Here is a 20,640-nt window from a genome sequence, read left to right on the forward strand (position 1 = left end):
TGTGGTCCTTACAGTACTTCTAGAATTATAATCCAGAGGCCTCCTCGGGCAACAGAAAATGGCTGAGCCGGTTTATGGGAGAGGCAGGAAAGTAATCGCTTTGATTGTTAGGCACTTGAACGCTGTGTGATGAGGGCATGTTATGGTAGATTTGTTTCACTTACAAACATACACTAGCTTTTTTTATTTATTTTTTTGTAGCATTTTTACAATGTGTGCGTGCATTAAAAAGCCTACTGAAGTCTATGGAGAAAACAAACATAAGTGCCGCACCCAAGCCTTCAGGGGGGAAAAAAATGCTGCAAACTAGTATCTAACGTTTTCCATTAGAGGAGCAGAACAAAAAAAATAACCAGTACAGTATTCAGCACAGAACTGAATGGCACAATTCAGGGCCCACTTTACTTACTAGACAAAAAATGGAGCCTCTGAAACATGTGAACATTGCTCCTTTGTGCTTTTTCAGCAGTTTTGAGAATTGTAAAGACCAAGAGATGTGTCCCCAAGAGACTCCAAATTTATTTAATATTGTACACTTTTTTTTTTTTTTTTTTTTCTTTTTTTTCTTGTCATCACAAAACGTTGGTGCTATGAGGTATGTAAGCCATGGGGTGGTGTAAGGATAGGTGAAGTGTCTTATGGTAGGTGTATCTTGACAAGTGGGACCTTGACACTGCAGTTGGTCTGGTTCTGAATAAGGCAACATGCACAAGAACTTTGTATTGTTTCTGTGCCTGTTCCCCTTTTTCTTTTCTTTTCTTTTTTTCTTTTTTTTTTTTTTTTTTCTTTTTCTCGGTTCCGCAATTTGCAGACCGCAAAACGCATACGGTCGTGTGCATGTAGTCTAAAAGGGGTGAAATTCGCAGCTAGCACCACAAACCTAATTGACATGCTGCGAATTTGAAAATCTGCAAAATGTACATGAGATTTGTGTAATTTCATACACTTTACTGGTACTGTACTATGCTGTGTTTGTTTTTGTTTTTTTCCACGCTGAAGAACAAAGCATAATCTGCAATGTGCGCAGGTACTCTAAAGGGGCTGTTCGGTATTAAACCAAAGGGTCTGCTTTTTATTTCCAATGCACAGCGCAACTTGCCCATTGTAGGGTATTGATGCTAGGTTTCTGGAGACTGGACGTTGATCCAGGGATTTATTCTGATTGCCAGATTTGGAGTCGGAAAGGAATTTCATATCGGCTCGGCCTTGGCTAAGTCATTGAAGCCGAAGTGCATTTCAGACGGCCCATAGACAAGGATAGATGAGACCAGCTCTTTAAAGGGGTTCCCCAGGAAGGGCATAAACATTGCCTCCAGCAACCCATCCTAGAATGGGACTAGGATGGTAAGGCACTTCAATTATTTGGTCAGTTATTTCCAACCAGGTGTGGGTCAAAAACACAGAACAGATCTGAGCAGGCTTTGGCTCACAATAACTGAAGTGTGAACTTGGCCTTGCCTCTTCTTGTACAGCTGGTCAGGGGAACAGGGCCTTGTTACACTGCACTGCTGTCAGTGTGCTCAGTCTGATAGCATATCTCATGTGTGATCACTCCATTACTATCTCTTGTGGAGCAGGAAATCCTGTCAACAAGCGGGGCAATGCTCTGACCTATATAGTATGTCTTCCACACTGATGCATTGCAGCAAACTACAGATAAAAAGTTCAGTGAGTGGTGAAAAAAAACAAACGTTGCAAATGCAAAAAAATTGCTACTGTTTGACAGAAAACCAGCACATGGGGCTTTCCTTTCAGAGTATATTAGAAACTTGCAAAACTCTGTATTTATATGCAGTGGACGGAGCTGTATCTTGCAGTAACCAGCTCTGTTCACTACACAGTGGATGGAGCTACTCCTGAGGAACTCGTTGGCGGGGCTGCAGTTGTCAGAACTTCACCGACCTGGTAAAATCCTGGAGAACACCATTAGGCTTCATGCACATGGCCATTGTTTTGCTCCGCATCAGAGCCGCAGTTTTTGTGGCTTGGATGCAGACCTATTCACTTCAATGGGGCCGCAAAAGATGCGGACAGCACGTGTGCTGTCTGCATCTGTTGCTCCGTTCTTTGGTCCTCAAAAAAAAAAATAACATGTCCTATTCTTTTCCGTTTTGCGGACAATAATAGGCAGTTATATCAATGACTGTCTGTCTGTGTTGTTCTGCAAATTGTGGAACGCACACGGACGCCATCCAGGTTTTTTGTTTTTTTTTTATCCGAAATTTGCGGACCGCAAAACACACAACTGTCGTGTGCTTGAGGCCTTATGCCTCAGTCACACATTCGGTCAGTGATTTTGAGCCAAAGCCAGGTGCAGCTCTAAACACAGAACAGGTGCAGATCTCTCCCTTATGCCTTATCTCTGTGGAGGCTCCAATCCTGAATAATGGCTCGTGCACACAAATGTATTTTTGTCCACATCCGACCCGCATTTTTTTGCAAGTCAGATGCAGACCCATTCTCTTCAGTGGGGCCGCAAAAGATGGAGACAGCAAATCGTGTGCTGTCCGCATCTGTAGGTCTGTTCCACGAAACCCACAAAAATATAGAACATGTCCTATTCTTGTCCGTATTACGGACAAGGAAGGGCAGTTCTATAGAGGGCCAGATGTTCCATCCCACGGAATGCGAGTTTTGCGGATCCACAATTTGCAGACTGCAAAAAAAAAGGTAACGGCCATGTGCATCCGCGGCGGAGAGCGGTCCGTGTTATGCCGGGCTGGATTCCTGTTCAGAGCAGGAGCGCACGGCGTCATTGGTTGCTATGACGCCGTGCGCTTTATGCCGCTGCTGCACTACAGTAATACACTCCTATAGTGTATTACTGTACAGCAGCGGCGGCATGAAGCGCACGGCGTCATAGCAACCAATGACGCCGTGCGCTCCTGCTCTGAACAGGAATCCAGCCCGGCATAACACGGAACGCTCTCGGCCGCGGAACACGGCCGTGTGCATTCTGCCTCATGCACACGACCATGTCCATTTTTGCATTCAAACTCTTCTATGTAACCCCCCCCCCCCCTTTCATGAAAGGAGCAATGAATGTAGACATTAAAAGGTATGTTTTGATTCATTTCAACCTGATGTATGTATTTTATTTATTTTTTAAGGAAATGTTTCACTTGAGAACTTGAAGATTCGGGAAAATGCCCTGGTGAGTGTTTTGATAATTCATACACGTGTATGTGTTCTATACTATCTGTTGAATTTAATATTTTTGTATTTTTCTACATTTTGATCCGCAGCACGGGCTCGGCTGTTACTGATAGCCGGACCCCTGCCGTATCCGCTGGCATCGCTGTATGTGGTGATGCCGGCGGATTAACCCTTTCACATCCCGTGGTCAGCGCTGACCACACCACATGCAGGGTTTACAGAGGGAGGGGGCTTCCTCTGACTCAATTTGCGCTGTGCTGGCAGAGGGCCGAAGGTTGCCATGCCAGCTACGGAAGCCCAGGAGATCCAGCCTGAAAAAGTCTCACAGTGGGACAAATATAAAAAAAATGTAAGTTTCAATCAGTGACTTCAGACCTGAACTGTCCTTAAAAAAAAAAAAAAAAAAAAAAAAAAAAAAAGTTTGGCGAAATTTTCGTAAACCTTTTTAAGACTTTCGTCTAAGCCTTCTAACGTCCCCAAAAAATAATTAAAATGTAATTTTTAAAATAATCCAAACATGAAGTAGACATATGGGGAATGTGAAGTAATAACTATTTTTGGAGGTATTACTATCTATTATAGAAGAGAAATTGAAATTTGCGAATTTTTCAAATTTTTGGTAAATTTTATATAAATAAAAATGAAATATTTTGACTCTTTTGCCACTGTCATGAAGTACAATATGTAACGAGAAAACAATCCTCAGAATGGCCTGGATATGTAAAAGTGTTTTAAAGTTATTACCACATAACGTGACATGTCAGATTTGCCAAATTAGGTGAAAAATGGGGTTAATGTGAACACTCCCACACCATAAAATAACTCTTCATAGAGCGGGCAGATTCCAAATGATCCAGCGATCAGGAGCCCAACAACGATACTGTTGTAGTGTGCCACAGAACTGGGCTCCCTCCCTCCTCCCTGATTAGATTGCTCTAGTCTAGTGTCCTCCAGGGCCACCAGCTTTACACTGGCAGCCAATAATACGCTGTAATACAGAAGTTTAATGCCTTTTTTTTTTTTTCACATAAAAAGGCCTAGGTATACATAAAACGTATACCTAAGGGCTCGTGCACACGACCGTATGTATTTTGTGATCCGCAAAGAATACGGATAAAATCTGTGTGCATTCTGTATTTTGCGGAACAGAACAGCTGTGAGACATGTTATTTTTTTTTTTGCAAGGACATACAGAAACAGAATGCACACAGAGTAACTTCTTTTTTTATTTTTTTGTGGACCGTATGCGGAACGCATACGGTCCGCAAAAAATAAATTAAAAAAATGAACGGACATAGAAAAGAAAATACGTTCGTGTGCATGAGCGCTAATTGGTATAAAAAGCTGTATAAATTTGTAAGCGCCCAAATTGTAATGACCCGCAGAATAAAACGATCATGTCACTTATACCACATGATAAACTTTAAGTATAAAACTGGACAGACAAAACCTAAAAAACAATGGTGGAATTGTTGTATTTCCCCCCCCCCCCCCCCCCCCCCCCTTCTCTTGCCCTCAAGGTTGCATTTTCTATTTGCTCAGATTGGTGCCATTTAAAAATTCAGGTCACCAGAAAAAAAGTTGCTGCTTTGTTTCAGGGGCACACATCCTTTTCTGGTTTATCAAATTGCTCTATTGAAAGAGGCTGTGATGATTTTTAAGTTGCTTCAAGCTGTTAGGGCTCATGCACGCGGCCGTGTTTTTACGGCTGGATTCCTGCTGAGAGCAGGAGCGCACGGCGTCATTGGTTGCTATGACGCCGTGCGCACCCTCCTGCCGCCGCAATACAGTGATACACGCAACCAATGACGCCGTGCGCTCCTGCTCTCAGCAGGAATCCAGCCCGTGGTTCCATGGACCGCTCACGGCCGTGTGCATTCGGCCTTATTTCCATGACGGTAAGTGATGGCAAATATTTACGTAATGCCATTGCTTACTGTTCGGTTGGGGCCTGACTGATATGACAACCGATCCTGAGAACAGAGGAATAACTGATCATTAAAGAGAAGCCGTCACGTGTACCATGCTGTCAGATCAGCATGTTGTAGAGCACCTGTTTCTGGGTTCTCACACTTAAGGCTCATGCACACAGCCGTGGCCGTATTGCGGTCCACAATATACTGGCACCGGCCGTGTACACCTCGCAGTGGGTCCGCAATCGGAGATGCGGAATGGAGGCAGGGATCAACTACAGAGTGCTTCCGTGGTGTTTCTGGCAGTGCCTCCACACCGCAAAAAAAGTACAGTCGTGGCCAAAAGTTTTGAGAATTGCATAAATATTGGAAAAGTTTCTGCTTAAGTTTTTATAATGGCAATTTGCATATACTCCAGAATGTTATGAAGAGTGATCAGATGAATTGCATAGTCCTTCTTTGCCATGAAAATTAACTTTAATCCCCAAAAAACCTTTCCAATGCATTTCATTGCTGTCATTAAAGGACCTGCTGAGATCATTTCAGTAATCGTCTTGTTAACTCAGGTGAGAATGTTGACGAGCACAAGGCTGGAGATCATTATGTCAGGCTGATTGGGTTAAAATGGCAGACTTGACCTGTTAAAAGGAGGGTGATGCTTGAAATCATTGTTCTTCCATTGTTAACCATGGTGACCTGCAAAGAAACGCGTGCAGCCATCATTGCGTTGCATAAAAATGGCTTCACAGGCAAGGATATTGTGGCTACTAAGATTGCACCTCAATCAACAATCTATAGGATCATCAAGAACTTTGAGGAAAGAGGTTCAATTCTTGTTAAGAAGGCTTCAGGGCGTCCAAGTCCAGCAAGCGCCAGGATCGTTGCTTGCTCAGGAATGGCAGCAGGCAGGTGTGAGCGCTTCTGCACGCACAGTGAGGCAAAGACTTATGGAAGATGGCCTGGTGTCAAGAAGGGCAGCAAAGAAGCCACTTCTCTCCCAAAAAAAAACATCAGGGACAGATTGATCTTCTGCAGAAAATATGGTGAATGGACTGCTGAGGACTGGGGCAAAGTCCTATTCTCCAATGAAGCCTCTTTCCGATTGTTTGGGGCATCAGGAAAAAGGCTTGTCCGGAGAAGAAAAGGTGAGCGCTACCATCAGTCCTGTGTCATGCCAACAGTAAAGCATCCTGAGACCGTTCATGTGTGGGGTTGCTTCTCATCCAAGGGAGTGGGCTCACTCACAATTTTGCCCAAAAACACAGCCATGAATAAAGAATGGTACCAAAACACCCTCCAACAGCAACTTCTTCCAACGACAGTTTGGTGAAGAACAATGCATTTTCCAGCACGATGGAGCACCGTGCCATAAGGCAAAAGTGATAGCTAAGTGGCTCGGGGACCAAAACTTTGACATTTTGGGTCCATGGCCTGGAAACTCCCCAGATCTTAATCCCATTGAGAATTTGTGGTCAATCCTAAAGAGGCGGGTGGACAAACAAAAACCCACTTATTCTGACAAACTCCAAGAAGTGATTATGAAAGAATGGGTTTCTATCAGTCAGGAATTGGCCCAGAAGTTGATTGAGAGCATGCCCAGTCGAATTGCAGAGGTCCTGAAAAAGAAGGGCCAACACTGCAAATACTGCCTCTTTGCATAAATGTCATGTAATTGTCGATAAAAGCCTTTGAAACGTATGAAGTGCGTGTAATTATATTTCACTACATCACAGAAACAACTGAAACAAAGATCTAAAAGCAGTTTAGCAGCAAACTTTGTGAAAACTAATATTTGTGTCATTCTCAAAACTTTTGGCCACAACTGTAGTGCATGTACTACTTTCTTTTTGTGGTGTGGATCGCGGACCCCATTCAAGTGAATGGGTCTGCGAACCGCATGCAGCTTCCCCACAATCTGCAATTTGAGGACTGCAGCACGGGCCCAGACGGCACACGGCCGTGGGCATGAGCCCTTATTTCTAATGCAAATTAGTAATTTGGTGCAACAAGGGTGTCATCATTGCACCCAAGCTCCACTGTGGTCAGCCTCTCACCTGCTGATTTGCCACTGCCTGGCCCTGATGATTATGTTTCTGTATAACAGTGACCTAATGTAAGCTAGATATCCCCATTAACACAGGGCACTTTACTACAGGGATAAAGCATTCTGTTGAAGCGAGGACATTGTGTCGCGCTCTAGTCGTTACTCAATACTCGGAGTCTAACACCCTCATTCATTACTCTGGTTCACTCGTGATTCAGGGATTAGGCTTAAAGAAAACTTGTCACCACTCCTGAAAAGTCTGTTTAGTGAATAACTACATTCCACATGAAATGGCAATTCTGAAGCATATGTTCCTATAACTGTATGTTGTTCCCTCCCTCTATTAATACTACTAGAAGTTATTCAATCAATTGTTGACTATGTGTTATCAGTGGGGAGGGTGTTTCTGTACAGTCTAACAATGTCCAATTAGTGCTGACAATGGCAGGCCTTGGAGTGACATACCCCAACTGGTTACACCCTGTTGGACCATTCATTATTACCTGCTGAAAGGAATAATAAATAAGTGGCACAACAGAGTAATAACATTGATGCTCCAGAATTATTACATGGGGAATGCAAGTCCCAAACTAGTGGACTACATCTGGCTTGTCTGTGGGGTTCAAATTGGGTGATGGTCTTCCCCTGTGCCAAGGGAAGTCGGCTGGTCCAATAATCAGACGCAGACAACTTTGCTGTGTAATGGATTCTCTCCCAGGCGTAGCCCGTGGAACTCTTTTATTAAAGAGTGACTGCACAATTGCTGATGGTTGGGTGTCCCCGCGCTGAGACCCCCACTGATCAGCTCAGTACTTCTGACTCCTCGTTCTAGCGAATGCTGCTTCTCCTCACTGAGCGTGAGACTGTAGGCGGTCTCTTAGACTTTCTATTGAAACACTCTACAGTCTCGCGCTCTGCAGTTAGTAGAATCAGCACTTGGCTCCTCATTCTATAGATCAGCGAGGGTCTTCGCACTGGGACCTCATATATGTCCCTATGAAATTTCTAAAGTGTAATAACTCTTTAACTACAGCCTGGGCTTCTACACCCCCCCCCCCCCCCCCCCCAAACACTAATCTCATTGCAACCAATTGGATTTTTTTTTTTAAAGCAACCAGTCAGAAGTATAATGGTATAATAGAAAAATACATGTAGACATAACGTACAAGCACGTGATCTGAGGAACTGCAAAAAGCCCCTTTTCTAAATGTAATAATATCTTGCTATCTCAGCAGTTCCTCTGCCTGCAAATGCAGCAGAACCAAAGTTCCTTAGACATTATGAAGAAAACACAAACTATATGCTTAAACATATGGCGGAAAACAAAATGGATGCTGCTTAACACATATCCTAAAATATTGCTGACTTCATCAGTTCCTCCTTCCTGGCAGTCTGTAGAAATCATGCTCTTCATGACTTACAAATGGATTTTAGCAGCCAAATAGACATTTAATAGGGTTTTCCGAGATTTGTATAATTATGACCTATCCTCAGTATCCTGTGATCCAGCGCTGTAGACCCCAGCCACAAAAAACTGCTGAGTAGACTGCTGAAGAAGGTCCATGTAGGACCGACATGTTCGGTCAGCACGATTATCAAAAGTGGCTACAGTATTACATGATGTAACTGGCTCATAATTCGTATATGATGATGTCAAACTAATAATGGTATAAATTGCAAATGAAGAACCTGTGTGCCGCCAATCCTAAGTCCTTGCTGGCACCAGCAAACCTAGTGTGCGGAGCTCCACCACTACTATATATAATGTTGCAGTCATGATTGTAATGACATGCCATGATTGGTAAAAATTGCCAGCCCTGTACCTCACATGTATCCTGCAATCTCTGCTTTCATTGCTCCAGATGCTCTGATTTTCCTTTATGCTGGCAGCTCAGGGGTATGTCTTTTCTCAGGAGGCAGGTCCTTTTTAGGGGGGTGTCCTTTATGTTGCAGCTCTTCTGTCACAGCTTCTAATAGTAGATATGGCTGGTGGCAGTTGAAAGATGGAACTGAGCGTATGCGACCACCTCAGTAGGTGGACGTGCACATATCACTAGGCAGTGCAATTATAATGAAATGTCTCACAACTGTCAATTTTTGTAACGTGACTCGGCAACTTCTTTGCAACCCCTACTCCTGTGGCTAGTTATGATCGCTCTCTCAGATGTATTTACTGTATGTCATGTCACTGTATATATTGTCATTGTATAATACTGTTGACTTTTAGTCCTCATGCTGGATGGGCCCCTTCTGAGTTCAAATTTACACATACATACAGTATCTGTTTGCCTGCACATTTTTAGCTTTTGCGCTAATAGGATACAGGCAGTTGTTAGGAAATATCTTAAAGGGGTTTTCTGAGACTTTACTACTGATGACCTATCCTCTAGATAGGTGATCGGTGGTGGTCAGACACAACGTATGATGTATTTCTTGGTAAGTGTAAAGAAGGCCTCAGTGCTCACAGGAGTATTAAAGACCAGAAGGCAGAGCGATGTCTGCCTAAGGAAGGCATCGCGCTGCCTTCCGGTGAAGAGTCTGTGAGATCCAGCCCCCTGGATCTTGCAGGCCCAGGAAGCTGTATGAGTTATACTCGCTGTATTACTCATACAGCCAATGCATTCCGTATTGGAATGCATTGTAAAGGAATATACCCCCCAAAGTTCAAGTCCCAAAGTGGGACAAAAAAAAGTTTAAAAAATAAAGTCGCCGCCCCCCCCCCCCCCAAAAAAAAAAGTTTCAAGTAAAAATAAACAAAAACGGCATTTTCCCCAAATGAAGTAAAAACAAATTTTGGTTAAAAAGTAGGCGGGGGGGGGGGGGTTGAAAGAGTATACATATTTGGTATCGCCGCGTCCATATCGACCGGCTCTATAAATGTATCAGATGACCTAACCCCTCAGATGAACACCGTAAAAAATAAAAACTGTGCTAAATAAACCATTTTTTTTTGTCACCTTACATCACAAAAAGTACAACAGCAAGCGATCAAAAAGGCGTTTGCCCACCAAAATAGTAACAATCTAACCGTCACCTCATCCCGCAAAAAATGAGCCCCTGAGACAATCGCCCCAAAAAAAAATAAAAAATTATGGCTCAGAATATGGAGACACTAAAACATCATTTTTTTTTTTTTATTTTTTTTTTTTTTTTTGTTTTAAAAAAAGCTGTTATTGTCTAAAACTTACCAAAGATGTATACTTTATTTATTTATGTAAGGCCTCGTTCACATCAGCGTTCAGCCATTCCATTCTCCTGCTCCGTTATAGGAGCAGGAGAACGGAAAGGACGCATTGGGCACATAACTGAGGTGAGCGGAGCCTACGGACCCCATAGACTATAATGGGGTCCGTTAGGTTTACGCTCAGAAAATGATTTTGGAGCGGAGACAAAAGTCCTGCATGCAGGACTTTTGTCTCCGCTCCAAAATCATATTCTGAGCGTAAACCTAACAGACCCCATTATAGTCTATGGGGTCCGTAGGCTCCGCTCGCCTCAGTTATGTGCCCAATGCGTCCTTTTCCGTTCTTCTGCTCTTATAACGGAGCAGGAGAATGGAATGGCTGAACGCTGGTGTAAACTCAGCCTAAGTTTTACACAAGGATTTCTTTTCTTTTTTTGAACAAAAAAAATAATAATCATGTTTTAGTGTTTCCATAGTCTGAGAGCCATAACTTTTTCTGTTTTGGGGCGATTATCTTAGGTAGGGTATGATTTTTGCGGGATGAGATGACTGTTTTATTGGCACTATTTTGGGATGCGTGTGACTTTTTGATCGCTTGCTATTGCACTTTTTGTGATGTAAGGTGACAAAAATGGTTTATTTAGCACAGTTTTATTTAAAAAATTTTACGGTGTTCATCTGAGGGGTTAGGTCATGTGATATTTTTATAGCGCCGGTCGATACGAACACGGCGATACATAAATAAAAAATAAATAAAAGTAACCCTCGAAACGCGTCTGGCCTGTTTTTTGGAGAGGACCAACTACCCATTTAGACCTAGGAAGAAATCAAAAGAAAGTGCATTAGAGCAAATCGCTCCCTATACGGATCGACACAGACACTGATTCACAATCAGAAGGAGGTTTTCGAATCTATCGTGAGCGAACACGAGAGTCGCCGGGTGAATGACACGCAAACCAGACGAGGTTTGATGACGTCAGAGGAAGGCCACGAGACGAACAAACAACGCTGAAAGCAAACATCGTCTTCACCATATCCAGCGGTAATATACAGCGAGCCGCACCGAAGCCGACCACCCAAGAGCAGTGAACTTCACGCAGGGGAAGGTAAGAGGGGGAGCAACAGGGGGACGCCCCAGACGCAATCCCTATATACTAACACCTAACCCCAACTACTAATATTCAACCTCCATACTTTTGTGATTGTCATTTTTGGAACTAATGACAGATATTGGGAGATTAACAGATCTATCCTAAGTTTTCAATCTGCTTGTCCGGATACTTTTACCGCACGAGGATTCTCATCACATTGAACATTACTTTGACACTTTGTTTCAGCATTTTTTACTTTGACACTAATTTTTTGGAACTTATCTAACTAGTTCATTCACACTATGGACACTTTTTGGAATTATTTTTTGATAATTTGATCTATTGTTATTCGCACACAAATTTTTTATATTTTGATAATGTATTAGATATTCCGGACATTAAGAGATCAGCGAGATTGAATAACTCTAGATAATAGCTAGAATCATCAGTTATATCCATCAGATATATTTACCAACATTTGTGCAAATATGTTTTTGTTATATATGTTATTAATATAATTTTAACAAAATTTTGTAGAGATAAACTATTGACAGTATACCAGGTGGTGAGTGCTCATTTTATCTATTGCCTAATTTCATACATATTTGGTATCGCCGTGTTCGTATCGACCGGCGCTATAAAAATATCACATGACCTAACCCCTCAGATGAACACAGTAAAAAATTTAAAATAACTGTGCTAAATAAACAATTATTTTTTTTGTCACCTTACATCACAAAAAGTGTAATAGCAAGCGATCAAAAAGTCACACACATCCCAAAATAGTGCCAATAAAACAGTCATCTCATCCCGCAAAAATCATGCCCTGCCTAAGATAATCGCCCAAAAACAAAAAAAAATTATGGCTCTCGGACTATGGAAACACTAAAACATTATTATTTTTTTTGCTTCAAAAAAGAAATCCTTGTGTAAAACTTACATAAAAATAAATAAATAAATATATAATATACATACATACATATTAGGTATCGCTGCATCCGTGACAACCTGCTCTATAAAAATATCACATGATCTAACCTGTCAGATGAATGTTGTAAATAATAAAAACTGTGCCAAAACAGCCATTTCTTGTTACCATGCCTCACAAAAAGTGTAATATAGAGCAACCAAAAATCATATGTACCCTAAACTAGTACCAACAATACTGCCACCCTATCCCGTAGTTTCTAAAATGGGGCCACTTTTTTTTGAGTTTCTACTCTAGGGGTGCATCAGGGGGGCTTCAAATGGGACATGGTGTAAAAAAAAAAAAAAAAAAAAAAAAAAAGTCCAGCAAAATCTGCCTTCCAAAAACCGTATGGCATTCCTTTCCTTCTGCGCCCTGCCGTGTGCCCATACAGCTGTTTTCGACCACATATGGGGTGTTTCTGTAAACTACAGAATCGGGGCCATAAATATTGAGTTTGGTTTGGCTGTTAACCCTTCCTTTGTAACTGGAAAAAATAAAATGGAAAATCTGCCAAAAAAAGTGAAATTTTGAAATTGTATCTCTATTTTCCATTAATTCTTGTGGAACACCTAAAGGGTTAACAAACTTTGTAAAATCAGTTTTGAATACCTTGATGGGTGTAGTGTATAGAATGGGGTTATTTTTGGGTGGTTTCTATTATGTAAGCCTCGCAAAGTGACTTCAGACCTGAACTGGTCCCTAAAAATTTGGTTTTTGAAGATTTGCTTCTAAGCCTTGTAACATCCCCATAAAATTAAATATCATTCCCAAAATGATCCAAACATGAAGTAGACATTATGGGGAATGTAAAGTAATAACTGTTTTTGTAGGTATTACTATGTATTATAGAAATAGAGAAACTGAAACTTGGAATTTATTTTTTATTTTTTTTAAATAAAAAAGATTTTTTTTTAATTTATTTTACCAGTGTCGTGAAGTACAATATGTGATGAAAAAACAATCTCAGAATGGCCTGGATAGGTCAAAGCGTTTTTAAAGTTATCAGCACTTAAAGTGACACTGGTCAGATTTGCAAAAAATGACCAAGTCCTTAAGGTGAAATGGGGCGGAGTCCTTAAGGGGTTAAACATTTACAATATGAAGACCTTCTCAAGATGGTTCCTCTGCCAGTTCTGTGGCCAAAACTGCTTTCCCTCACTTCCCATACACACTTGCTGTAGCCAGCAGCTCCGAGCTAGCCAATCAGATTGGATTACAGAGACACGCCTCCTCACTCTGAAGCCTAATGCAGGCATGCAGTGTGAAGGACCGCCCCTTTGTCTAATGATTACACTAAGGCCTCTTTCACACGGGCGTCAGTTTTTTGTTGCCCGGATAAGAGCCGGGTGCGTTGCGGGAAAATGCGCGATTTTCCCGCGCGAGTGCAAAACATTGTCATGCGTTGCACTCGCGTGAGAAAAATCGCGCATGTTTGGTACCCAAACCCGAACTTCTTCACAGAAGTTCGGGCTTGGGATTGATGTTCTGAAGATTGTATTATTTTCCCTTATAACATGGTTATAAGGGAAAATAATAGCATTCTGAATACAGAATGCATAGTAAAACAGTGCTAGAGGGGTTAAAAAAAATAATAATAATAATTTAACTCGCCTTAGTCCACTTGATCGCGAAGCCCGGCATCTCCTTGTGTCTCCTCTGCGCTGAACAGGACCTGGGGTGAGCTGCTCCATTAAATACAGGTTAAGGACCTTCGATGACGTCACTCCGGTCATCACATGGTACGTCACATGATCTTTTACCATGGTGATTCACCATGGTAAAAGACCATGTGATGACCGGAGTGACGTCATCGAAGGTCCTTAACTGGTATTTAATGGAGCAGCTCACCCCAGGTCCTGTTCAGCGCAGAGGAGACACAAGGAGATGCCGGGCTTCGCGATCAAGTGGACTAAGGTGAGTTAAATTATTATTATTATTTTTTTTAACCCCTCTAGCACTGTTTTACTATGCATTCTGTATTCAGAATGCTATTATTTTCCCTTTATAACCATGTTATAAGGGAAAATAATAATAATCGGGTCTCCATCCCGATCGTCTCCTAGCAACCGTGCGTGAAAATCGCACCGCATCCGTACTTGCTTGCGGATGCTATGCGATTTTTCACGCACCCCATTCACTTTTATGGGGCCTGCGTCACGTCAAAATCGGACAATATAGAGCATGCTGCGATTTCAACTGAACGCACAAGTGATGCGTGAAAAACAACGCTCATGTGCACAGCCCCATAGAAATGAATGGGTCAGGATTTAGTGCGGGTGCTATACGTTCGCCGCACGGATCGCACCCGCACGGAAAACTCGCCCGTGTGAAAGGGGCCTAAAGGGAAGACGGACGAGCCCTAGCAACGGTCTTTTTAAGGGAGCAGTGGAAAGAGACAGGACATTAATGAAAGCTGTTATTATAAGTTAATTACAGATCTTTTAGCAATTGACAGACTAACTAAGGTATACAGCTCTAATAAACTAGCAAATAAAAAAAATAAAAGTATGACAGTTACCCTTTAACAACTTAGACTAGGGTGCAATGACCATATTCTATCTGCCTATACAAGGTATGGGAACCTTTCATGTCAGAGGGGACTCCCTGTGACACAATTAATTAAAGTGGGGTTTCCACTTAGTCAGTCGTGGTGTGTGTATAATATATAAAACATTTTTTTTTAAATGGTCCGCGTTGATTGCAGCATACAAGGAGTTAAAGCGTAGCTGCAGGTGTGTATTACAGTTGATGCCCTGCTCCTGATTGCACAGTAAGGGTATGATCTCACGGTTGTGACTTGTTTATGTACTGCAATACATATTTTTATATTTTTTGCAATAAATCAAAGTTAACGATTCAGCCTGATTAAACAATGCGGTCCTCATTAGTTTAATGGCTGCATCACAATTGGGACACAACTGCGCCATGTGGTAGTACCTCTTCAGTATATGATAATCCTAACTGGTGTACTTGGTGTAATGTTCTGGCTGCTGTACATTGTGATCATGCTTGACTTTTGACTTTCCTGGTCAACCCAAACTGAACACTTGGCTACATAAATGTGTACGCTTTTATAGCCATTGTGTAAGGCCGCCATCATGGCAGTACAGGTGGTACTACTGTTGGGTGCAAGAAATAACCAAACTCGCCTGTGGCCTGCCACATAGACACTGCCCAACAGTCTTTACTTGTTATGAAGTTCCAGGGACCAATTTGAGTAGGTTATGAGGTGCAAACTTGGTGTCCTTTTATATCACATAAGTATGAAAGCACATGTCCCGGTTGGTAGTCTGGGTCCATTTAATATATGGTACGTGCCTGAGAGGCTGCATAATCGTGTTACTACATTTCACTTGAAAAATCTGGCGCTTGACATTGATCTTTATAAGGCTACTTTAATGGTTCCGCATATGGTCTGCAAAAAACAGGACGGACGTGGAAAGAAAATATGTTCGCGTGCATGAACCCTTAGTTTCAATAATTAAAAAAAAGTATCTGCAACGTTTGCTGTGTTTGAAGTTTTTTCTAGATTTGCTCCTGGATTGGGAACCTACAGCCAAGCCAGCACCTCCCAGTTTCCCGGAGTGCCGTGATTCATCCTCTGTGTTATATAAACGGCATTGACGCACTTGCATTGTGTCTATGCAGATGGGTCTTAGTTTGATTGCTCTCTGTTAAAGATCTAATGTCACCTCTCCTGACTGTCTGTTTTACTTGCATGCCCCATGAAATGACAATTCTGGAGCGTCTATTCTTATAATTGTATGTTGTTCCTGAACTACCAGCTGGGTGTTACCATTCCCAACGTCAAAGCAGTGTGCCCCTGCATAGTCTGCCAGCTGTTCAGGGACACAACATGCACTTGGCAGTTTATTCATTAACGTCTAGTAGGAATAATAGAAGAACAGCTCAGTGGAGAGTCCTAAGACGGCCGTCATTTCTTGTGGAACACGATTATTTACTGAAGCAGACGTGTCAGGAGAAGTGAGGTTCTCTTAATTCCTAACTAAACAAGTAGAAACGGCCTCCAGCCGGTCACACTGACTGCGTTACATATTCATTTGGACAGGTGTACGAGAAGCAATACATTTCCATTTGCACCTAGCTCGCAGTGTTGTCTGGATGGCCTACTCTAGTTTGGTATAATCCCAGGAAGCCCCATTCCTCTCGTGGTGCCTTTAATGAGTTTTTATTTTTATTTTTTAATATTCTTGCAGCATATTACCCCTTTTATAGCATGCGTATTCCATGTATGGGATCTTGTGCTTTTTTCTTTACTATTCTGTTTTGGGTCTGGATAGACCTGTACATTAGAGAGGAGCAAATCGATCCATCTCCTCAGCAGGGTTGTCCCCGCAGGTGAAGAAGCACCCACCTGCCGCAGGATTGACCTGGACTGACCTTTACCCCAGCCCTGACAACTTCCTGCCTTTTCAGAAGCTGCCCCAAAGACGAGCCTTTGCCCTTGCCCTATATCCATGTCATTCTAGCAGCAGGTGGGCGCTTCTTTATCTGCCGGGGGGGAACAATGGATCAATTCATTCTTCTCTAATCTACATATTTATTTTATTTTTTTATAGATTTACATAATGTAGCATGTACATAACTATATTTCTTCAAAAAGTGTTGAAACATGAAATTTAAGTCCAGCTGAAATATGACATCTAGGTGGAGATTTATCAAACTGGTATAAAGTGGTATAAAGTAGAACTGACTTAGTTGCCCATAACAACCAATCGGATTCCACCTTTTCATTTTTCACAGCTGCTTTGGAAACTGAAAGGTGGAATCTGATTGGTTGCTATGGGCAACTAAGCCAGTTCTACTTTACACCAGTTTGATAAATCTCCACCTAGATGTCATGTTTCAGTTGGACTTAAATTCCACAGCTGTTTTTGATAGATTTCTCAGCAAATGTGTAGTATAAATTACTAAAATGTTATATGTGAAGCTTCATTTATGATTACTTAATAGGTATTATAGGGGTCATTTATCAACCTAAAATATGCCTGTACAGTATTGGGTTTATTTCAGGATCAGTGGTTATTTGCGCCACAATCTGCAACTTATACCCGCTCATGCCAGGTCTAAGAAAGTGGGCGGGGACGTCATAGAAAATTGTATAAATGGCTTACATTTAAAAGCAGCGGTGGATCCACCGACAGCGCGGATCGCCGGTATTAGTAAATAACCCCCCTACCTATATAAACACTGCATTACCATTTTTTGCCAAGGTACGTGTCCACTAATTGTTGTCCACCTCAGCTGTCTTTCGCATGTAAATGACACTGTATTTGGCTATTGCTCGTGGGTAAAATAAGGTAAACATCCCCCTCCCCCAATATAGCTGCTCCTTCACAACAGCCTCTTCTACCTGAATCTTAATCTGTTACACATTGCATTTATTGGTGGTTTCAGACATATGTTGCTTTAGGGAAAACACTACTTCAGTTTTTAAAGCGTAACTAAGCTTTTACATAAACTTTTAATGTTGTCTCTAATATACTTTATTAATGAATTTTAAATTTTTACTATACTTCTTCCTACCTAAAGCGCACCATTCCCTGTGCGCATAATACTCTGTTCTCTGTACACTGACAGCTCAGCCGTGTACGCAGTACATTTTATCAACGGGAACGCAGCAGCGCTGGGAGTACGGGCAGGAGCGCATATTGCTGCTCCTGCCCGTGCCCCTCGGAGGATTACTAAATTTCGGCATAGCACATGGATACCCTGTACCCATCTACTATGCCAAGATTAACTGAGCGGAGCGGGCTCCTGTCTGCTCCGCTAAGCTAAAAGCCGACATGCAGTTCTCTTAGCTGAGCGGAGCAGGCAGAAGCAGGAGCCCATGTACAGAGTACCCATGTGCTATGCCAGGAGTTAGTAATAGTCCAGGAAGTACATTCAGGAGCAGCAATGAGCGCTGCTGCCGCCCCTTGATAAAATGCTGAGCTGTCATCAGTGTACAGAGAACAGAGTATTATGCGCACGGGGAATGGTGCGCTTTAGGTAGGAAGAAGTATAGTAAAAAATTTAATTTCATTAATAAAGTATATTAGTTTTTTTTATTAGGGCATTAGGGACAACACATAAAAAGTTTATATCAAGGTTTAGTTACTCTTTGAAGCATTTTTTAAGCCTGAAGTGGATCCAGCAGGACGGAGAAGTAGAAGCCCTTTGGCTCTAAATACTTACTGCCCCTTTTATTTAAAAAAAATGTATGTGAAACCACCTCAAAACAGTAACTAATAAAAACAAAATCTATTAAAAATATAAATGGAGGCACTATTTTAATAGTCTCAGCCATTTGAATGCCCCCCCCCCTACTTTAATTTTAAAATCATGAGAAATGTTTTTTTCCTGCAATCTCACCTGATGCATGGATCCATGTGGACCATAATGAACGTCATTTTGGTGCAAATGCTGTGACATGGATGTGATTGTTGCGGCCCCTGCATAAATTATACAGGTCTCAGGTATGCACAGTATTGGTTGGGTTGTTTTCTACCATAGAAGCACTAAGCCTATATGAACCATATATTTATAATAAGGAAGAAATGAAGTTTGAGCAGAGAATGTATAATTCAGGTTATCCACATAATGCTCAGTTTCATTGATTGCAGTCTCTAAGTGCTAAAATGAAGTCTCTAAGTGCTAAAATGATGTTTTGTTTTTATCTATTAGAGTGAGTTGGATGTGCCATTTAAAGTAAAAGCTGGGCAGATCGGTATGTATTTTCCCTTTTTTCTTTATTTTATACATTTTATATTCCCTAGCCATCATTCTAGATACTCCCTTTCTCCACTTTTGCTCTAGTGTAGTGTATACCAGGTTATTATTTGCTTTGACTTAATATTTAGGAGGCTGGGTTCATATCCTGTTTTTGCCATCTGTTTAACATACGCATAAAACGTATACATTAACGGACGCCTAAGGCTACTTTCACACTAGCGTTCGATCGGATCCGTTCTGAACGGATCCGATCATAATAATGCAGACGGAGGCTCCGTTCAGAACGGATCCGTCTGCATTATTTTAGCATATAACAGCTAAGTGTGAAAATAGCCTCGTACGGATCCGTCCAGACTTTCAATGTAAAGTCAATGGGGGACGGATCCGCCTGAAGATTGAGCCATATTGTGGCATCTTCAAACGGATCCGTCCCCATTGACTTACATTGTAAGTCTGGACGGATCCGCACGCCTCCGCACGGCCAGGCGGACACCCGAACGCTGCAAGCAGCGTTCAGCTGTCCGCCTGTCCGTGCGGAGGCGAGCGGAGCGGAGGCTGAACGCCGCCAGACTGATGCAGTCTGAGCGGATCCGCTCCATTCAGACTGCATCTGGGCTGGACGGCTGCGTTCGGGTCCGCTCGTGAGCCCCTTCAAACGGAGCTCACGAGCGGACCGACGAACGCTAGTGTGAAAGTAGCCTAAGGCTATTTTCACACTTGCGGCAGAGTGATCCGGTAAGCAGTTCCGTCGCTGGAACTGCCTGCCGGAACAAGCAATCTGCATGCAAACGGACAGCATTTGTAGACTGATCCGGATGCGGACCTGTATTACAAATGCATTGCAAGAACTGATCCGTCTCTCCGTTTGTCATATGGACAAACTGATCCGTTTCTATTTTCTTTCACATTTTTACCGGTCTGCGCAATACATTTCAATGTAAATTAATGCCGTATACGGCATTCCAGCAACTGATCTGGAATTTTGGACAGAGAGAATACCGCAGCGGTGTTTCCTCCGTCCAAAAAGCTGTTCAGTGACTGAAGACCTCCTGATTCATCCTGAACGGATTTCTCTCCATTCAGAATTTCCTAGGACGGAAATCTGTGCCGGGAAAGAGAACCGCTAGTGTGAAAGTACCCCAAGTCTGATGACTGTGGCATACATTCGGTACATTACATTATGGTAAAAAAAAACACTTTTAATCTATGTTTTTAACATGCTCTGCAGGATACAAAAAAGCATTGTATCCTCCCCTCCCCCAATGTATATGTTGGACAGATGACTAAAACTTGATGTGAACCTGATTGTACAGGATTAGAACCATGGCTGCTTTCATCCACATACAGATGACACATTTGTGTGCAGTATTGAGGCTTGGCCCCATTCACTTTAAGATGTTGAGCTCTAATACTAGACACGCGTGATACATGCACCAGTATGAAGACGGCAGCCACGTTTTTCTTTTTCGAATCCTATTTTGCGCCTTGAAAAGTCCTACTGCTATTCATGTGATAGAATATTTGTTAAGCCGTTTTTTATTCCTTCT

General features: G+C 42.1%; 1 protein-coding gene across 2 annotated transcripts in view; it reads left to right on the forward strand.

Annotated features, from left to right (window-relative positions):
* Window positions 1-20,640, forward strand: part of VPS13C (vacuolar protein sorting 13 homolog C) — a 355,707-nt gene that overhangs the window by 18,833 nt on the left and 316,234 nt on the right. For both annotated transcript variants that reach the window (XM_044279821.1, XM_044279822.1), the window contains exons 2-3: window positions 3,111-3,154; window positions 19,046-19,088. In XM_044279821.1, coding sequence (XP_044135756.1) covers window positions 3,111-3,154; window positions 19,046-19,088 — 87 coding nt within the window. The remainder of the gene's footprint in view (window positions 1-3,110; window positions 3,155-19,045; window positions 19,089-20,640) is intronic.

This window comes from Bufo gargarizans, chromosome 2 (genome assembly GCF_014858855.1).
Source record: "Bufo gargarizans isolate SCDJY-AF-19 chromosome 2, ASM1485885v1, whole genome shotgun sequence".
Taxonomy (NCBI): domain Eukaryota; kingdom Metazoa; phylum Chordata; class Amphibia; order Anura; family Bufonidae; genus Bufo; species Bufo gargarizans.